Source organism: Juglans microcarpa x Juglans regia, chromosome 5D (genome assembly GCF_004785595.1).
Source record: "Juglans microcarpa x Juglans regia isolate MS1-56 chromosome 5D, Jm3101_v1.0, whole genome shotgun sequence".
In the NCBI taxonomy this organism is placed as follows: domain Eukaryota; kingdom Viridiplantae; phylum Streptophyta; class Magnoliopsida; order Fagales; family Juglandaceae; genus Juglans; species Juglans microcarpa x Juglans regia.
In genome coordinates, this window is record NC_054602.1 from 35,540,299 (window position 1) to 35,547,413 (window position 7,115).

The 7,115-nt window shown below is 38.3% G+C and overlaps 1 protein-coding gene across 1 annotated transcript; it reads left to right on the forward strand.

Moving 5' to 3' along the window:
* Window positions 1–3,924: 3,924 nt before the first annotated feature.
* LOC121264799 (L-ascorbate oxidase homolog) lies at window positions 3,925–6,277 on the forward strand. Its single transcript, XM_041168098.1, is given in 4 exon segments — window positions 3,925–4,232; window positions 4,411–4,478; window positions 4,481–5,519; window positions 5,664–6,277. Coding segments are annotated over 4 exon segments (1,656 nt in total). The 5' UTR covers window positions 3,925–3,984; the 3' UTR covers window positions 5,965–6,277.
* Window positions 6,278–7,115: the final 838 nt, after the last annotated feature.

Genomic DNA, 7,115 nt, shown 5'->3' on the forward strand with positions numbered 1-7,115 from the left:
ATGATGATGGCAATACTAAGTGGACTCTCACAGGTTTTTATGGACACCCTGAAACCAAGAAGAGAAAAGAGTAATGAGCACTTATGTCGTTTCTTAAACTTTTAGATAATCAACCTTGGTGTGTAATAGGGAATTTCAATGAGATTCTTTCACAAGCTGAGAAGAGAGGGAGCTTTGGAAGTTAACAATCTATATGACTTGGAGGGGTTACTAATTTACTTGAAGCAATAAGCATGAAGATGACTCTTTTACAAAAGTAAGACTAGATAGGACAGTTGTAAACCCTAAGTAGTCAAAACTTAATAAAGAAGTTAGTGTTGAAGTATTGGCTGCAAGAAGCTCATATCACAAGCCTATACTGCCGTCTATTAACGAGGACAACCAAAGGAAAAGATATAGGAAAAATGTGTTCAAGTATGCTAGTTGAGCAACAAATGAAGAATATGAGCAGATAATAACAATAGAATGGTCGAAGGCTATAGCTAACCCAATACCTTTATGGAGGGTAAAAGGAAATTTAAAGTTTTATAGTGGGGCTTTGGTTCAATAGACTCCCAAAAATTTTGAGATAGTGAAAAGATATAGTGATTAAAATAGAATGGCTCAAAAAGATGCAAGAGGAAGAATGATACCACAATACTAAAGCAATCAAAAGCCTGCAAAAAGAGTTGGATATTTTACTAAAACAAGAAGACATCAAATGGAGACAGAGAGCTAAAAACAATTGGTATCAATCTGGTGGCATTTTCATTCAACATTATAAATGAGGTGATAGAAGAATGGTTGATACCAGTTGAGCCACAAGTGGCAAAGGAAATGAATGCCGAACTTCAAAAGGTATTCATGAGAGCTGAATGAGAGAAGACACTTCATCAAACAGCACCATTAAAGTCCCCAGAACCAAATGGTTATGGAGCATACTTCTTCCAATCCTATTGGAATTTAGTAGGAGATGAGATTTGTAATGCAACTCTAAGTTTCTTAAGAGGGGAGGGTATGGATCATTCTCTAAACTCTACGTACATTTCCTTAATTTCCAAAATAAAAATTCTCAATCTTGTAAGTGATGTTAGACCCGTCAGCTTGTATAATGTACTGTACAAAATCATTTCAAAAGTATTAGCTAGCTAACAAGTTAAAGAAAGTGCTCCCGACAATCATCTCCAACAACTATAGTGCTTTTATTACTAGCCAATAATGTTATGGTGGCCTATAAAGTTCTACACTTTATGAAAATAAGACAGAGGGAAAATAGGAAGCATGACAAATTAGATAAGTCAAAAGCCTTTGATAGAATAGAATGGTCTTATCTAGAAGCTATGTTGACAAAACTAGATTTTGTAGAAAAGTGGGTATGTAGCTTTGATAATGGATTGTGTTTCCACAATCTCATTTATGTTCTTGTTAATGGACAGCCAAGGGAAAAAAAAATACTACCATTAAGAGGCATTAGACAAAGAGATCCTTTATCTCCCTATCTATTCATACTGTGTGGTGAAGGTCTGAGTTCTCTGATAGATCTATTTGAAAGAAGAGGAGATATAAAGGGGGTGACAGTAGAAAGGGGAGGCATAAGGATAAATCATCTATTTTTTACAGATGATTGTGTAATAATTTGCAGGCTAACTTTACTGAATGGGCAAAAACTCATCAGCTATTGAACACGTATGTGAAAGCTTGATCTGGTCAATGTTTAAACAAGCAAACTTCTTTTTTAGCTTCAATACTGGCTCAACAATCAAGAATTAGATTATTCAAGTTGCTGGTGTCTTACCTAGTGGTAGTTATGAAAGGTACCTGGGTTTGCCAACAATAATGGGATATCAAAATACAATACCATTAGGAGTATAAAAACAGAGTGTGACAAAAGATAAATAACTAGAAGAATAATTTTTTGTCCCAAGTGGGTAAGGAGATACTTCTCAATATGGTCATCCAAGCAATTCCAACTTTCTTTATGAGTGTCTTCAAACTATCAAGGAAGTTATGCAAAGAGATATCCTCGATGATGGCTAGATTCTAGTGGGTTCACGAGCAAAATGATAAGAGGTTTCAATGAAAAAGTTGGCCAAAGATGGGGAATAAAAAAAAAAAAAGAGGTTGGGTTTTGGAGATATAGAATATTTCGATAAAGCAATGTTGGAAAAACAGTTTCGGAAGATGTTAAATAATTAATCTTCTATGGCTGCACAAATTATGAAAGATAAATATTTCAAACATGACCATTTTCTGGAGCAAAAATAGGACATGGACCCTTTTTGATACATAGAAGTTTATGGTCCTCGATGGGTTTGCTTACAGAATGACTGATATGAAGGGTGGAGAATGGCCAAAAGATCAAGATATGGAGGGATAAGTGGATACCAATCGCTTCTTCATATAGAGTTTAGTCTCCTATTAAGCTCCTAGACCGAGATTCCATAGTTAAAGAACTTATTTATGAAGAGACAGGAAGATGGAATAAAATTGTCATCGAAGAGATTTTCAATAGAGAAGAAGCTGAGGTTTGAAGTATATCAATTAGAAGAATGAGAGTTGAAGATAAAATGATTTGGGGTTATACCAAAAATGGGATTTATTTTGTCAAAAGTGTATACCATTTCGAACATACCAAAAAGAGAATAATGAGAGGAGAAACTTCATAGCGGTTTGCAACAGAAACAGGTTTGAAACAAATATGGGGTTTAAAAGTCTCAGGTAGTATTAAACACTTTGTTTGGAAAGCAGGTCAAGATATATTTCCAATCAGACAGTTAATACTTGTTCAAGAGGTAGATAATAAAATATACTCCCATTTGCCCAATTTGTGAAATAAATGAGGAATGAGGTGGTCATTCTCTATGGAATAGTTCAGAAGCTAGTGATGTGTTGCATGGCAGATTCAATCAATCTTGTACACAAATAAGAATAAATGCTTTTATCTTTGAAAATCAATTTGAATGTCCAAAAAAGTTAATTCAAGCAGCTACTAAAGGGTTAGAGGAATTCCACCAAGCTCTGAATAACCAAAGGAACAGCAACCTCATTTGGGAAATCCAAGGAAATTGATAAGATGGAATAAACTAGGAAAAAGTGAAGTGAAAGCAAATTGGGATGCAGCTGTTAATGCTCATTCAAGAAGAGTTGGGTTTCGGAGTTATTCTAAGATACTCGGAGGGAGAGATATTGGCATATTTATGTGCAAATATCGAGTATATGTTGCAACCAATTATAGCTGAAGCTCTTCTTGCACTGAGAAGAATTTTGCTCGGAGCTAGAATTTACAAGGGTGGTATTTGAAGGAGATGCTCAAGCTGTTATCAAAGCAACCAAAAGAAACTATATATACATATTAACTGAAAGCATAGGGATTAAAAAGTTTAAAATAAGATCAGTACAAAATTAATGTCTTAAAGGCAAATTATCACAAGAACTATTTTAGTATTTAACCCATAGGTGTAACATTTCATAAAAAAGATTTGCAATTTTGTGATCGGATATGCTCCAAGTAGATCTCGGATGCCCAAAATATGGAACTATATATTTGGCTCTTTCTTGAAAAAATTATTTGAGAATATTAAATCTCGTTTGGTATTAATTAATTAATAACTTCACTTTTTACTTGTAAAAAAGTTGCATATGGAAAATTGGGTTGAGAATTGTTTTGGACGAAGCCAAAGCCAATTGTCATATATATATATATAGATATATATATATATATATACTCAATGAAAATTAACATTAATATGTGATGGTTATACGAGAGAGAGACGTTGTTTTCGGGAAATGGGGGAAATGAAAGAAATTGAGAGGAAGGACGGAATGCAAGGGGGCAAAAGACAAGGGTGAGCTCAGAAAAGATTTCGGAGAGTTTGAATGGTGGAGAATTTTTTTGTGAGATGTATAAAAGGGGAAGCCAGTGGGGTGGGCAAACGCGCGCAAGAAGAAGGCCAATAACTTCTTCAAAAATAGGCAACATATAGGTATTGAGAAGAGAGAGATCAGATGGGAGAAACGAAGTTTGTGTTGCTGTTGTGCTTCTTTGCCGCGGCAATGTCTACGATCCGGGCTGAGGATCCTTACCTCTTCTTCACATGGAACGTCAGCTATGGGACCATTGCTCCACTTGGAGTCCCCCAACAAGGCATTCTCATAAATGGTCAATTTCCGGGACCCAATATCAACTCCACAACCAACAACAACGTCGTCATCAATGTCTTCAATAACCTAGACGAGCCATTTCTGTTGACATGGTGCTCATTCTTGATTCTTTTTTATTTTTTTCTTTTCTTTCCATGCCAGACGACGTTGTATGTATTCCAAAAAAAAAAAAAAATTTTGGCATAAAATGATGGCTTTCATGAAAATTTTAACTAACCTTTGTATCTCGTAAACACCTGACGTTCATTTGTTGATTTGATTGCCGGCCAGGAGCGGCATCCAGCACAGGAAAAACTCCTGGCAAGACGGAACGCTTGGAACTATGTGCCCCATTCCCCCAAGACAAACTACACCTATCACATCCAAGTCAAGGACCAAATCGGAAGCTACATCTACTATCCCACCACCGCCATGCACAGGGCAGCTGGTGCCTTCGGTGGCCTACGCGTAAATAGTCGCTTACTCATTCCTGTCCCGTATGCAGATCCTGAGGATGATTACACCGTCCTTATTGGCGACTGGTACACTAAGAGCCACTCCACCCTTAGAAAATTCTTGGATGGTGGCCGTGCCCTTGGTAGGCCAGACGGTGTCCTTATCAATGGAAAATCTGCTAAGGGCGATGGCAAGGACAAGCCTTTGTTCACCATGAAGCCTGGTAAGATCTACAAATACAGAATTTGCAATGTTGGTCTCAAGAACTCCCTTAACTTCAGAATCCAAGGCCATACCATGAAGTTGGTGGAGATGGAGGGCTCCCACACAGTCCAAAACACGTACCAATCTCTCGACGTGCACGTGGGGCAATGTTTCTCAGTTCTTGTCACTGCGGACCAAAAGCCGAAGGACTACTTAATGGTGGCCTCCACTCGGTTCACCAAGAGCGTGCTTACTGGCAAGGGTCTCATCAGCTATACCAATGGCAAGGGCCCAGCCTCACCTGAAATCCCTGAGGCCCCTGTCGGTTGGGCCTGGTCTCTCAATCAATTCCGGACCTTCCGTTGGAACCTCACTTCCAGTGCTGCCAGGCCTAACCCTCAAGGCTCATACCACTACGGTGCCATTAACATTACCCGCACTATCAAGCTCGCGAACACAGCTAGCAAGGTTGACGGTAAACTTCGTTATGCTGTCAATGGCGTCTCCCACATTGACCCTCTCACCCCACTAAAGCTAGCCGAGTACTTTAGAGCCACAGAAAAGGTCTTCAAATATGACATCATCTCTGATAACCCACCAGCTAAAGATGCAGACAAAGTCACTATGGCACCGAATGTCTTGAACATGACCTTCCGCAACTTCGTCGAGATCATCTTTGAGAACCATGAGAAGAGCATACAGTCTTGGCATTTGGATGGGTATTCCTTCTTCGCAGTCGCGTAAGTGGTTACTAATAGCTCAATAAGCTCTTTGATTGTTGTTTAAAGCTAGTGATGATAACTTAGTAACTTATTTCTTGACAAGGATGACGATCTAGTAACTGATCATAGTTTGTGTTTTCTGTGGACTAAAAAATATAATAGCATTGAGCCTGGGAGATGGACCCCAGAACGCCGGAAGAACTACAATCTTTTGGACGCTGTAAGCAGGCACACTGTCCAGGTTTTTCCCAAATCATGGGCAGCCATCCTCTTGACATTTGATAATGCTGGAATGTGGAACATAAGATCCGAGATGGCGGAGAGGCGTTACCTGGGACAACAGCTCTATGCTAGCATTTTGTCTCCTGCACGCTCCCTTAGGGACGAGTACAATATTCCGGACAATTCCTTGCTCTGTGGTGTTGTCAAGGGTATGCCCAAGCCCCCACCGTACACCATCTAAGATGATCTACCATCGTGCTGCACCACTTCCCACATATATGCATGATCAGACTGAGAGGGAGATAACGGGAGAGACACTTGTGTGTAATTAATTTATGTAATTGTACACATTTTTTAAGCAAAGAGTGAAGAAGATGGTAAAAAATAAGAGATTGGGAAAAAAATTGTTGCTGCTTATAAGTTATATGTCAACCTTTAGATCATTATGACATTAAATTTTTGTACCATTTATTTACAATATATATATGCTATCTTCATTTTTTTTAAAATTTTCTTTTCGATATTAATTAATCCATAATTTGCCCTTGTCTATAGTTTTCATGATCAACTGATCATTTCTTGGAACATCAATTTTTTTGGGATAGGTATTAATTTGTCACAATTTCAAGCCCATGGATTTGAATTTAACAATATTATATGATCACTACAAAAAATGGCCTAAAATCGTGGGACAAAAAAACATGTTGCTAACTTCAGCCGCTTCTTCTTCTTCTTTTTTTTGCAACATTTGTATTCTTAAAAACCCTGTCCATAAGTGACCCCCTCCCAAATATTATTAAAAACCCTCGCTTATGGCGAAAGAATACCGTGGAAACAAAAAATAATCAACAAACCAAAAACCAAACATCAATCCCGAATATAAGGAATACCCAAAGAGTCAAGCTGCACAATCCCCCTCAACCTACGACCATCCCTTCACCAATAAAATCAAAAGATCTCTCCTTTGAACCTTCTTTAGCCAAAAATCTACAGCCATGTTGGCCTCTCTAAAAATATGCCTAAAGCGAATATTCATCATCGCAACAAGAGATTGGATTTCTTCTCAAAAATTCCAAAGAAACCAATACTTACAAATACCGGACGCTAGCCAACCCATTAAAACACTAGAATCCGATTCCACCAATAAATCTCTCAACCCCAGTGCCTGGCTCAAACGAAGCCCATCAAGAAGGGCATGACATTCAACAACATTATTTGTCGCATGACCATAAGAATGAGCAAACCCTGCTATTACCTTGCCCCTATTGTCCCGAATGATACCCCCACCTCTGGACCTTCGTAGATTTCCACAAGACCCACCATCCACATTCAATTTCATACAACCTACTTTTGGGGGAGTCCACGTTATAACTTGTGGAACCTTTTCACGTA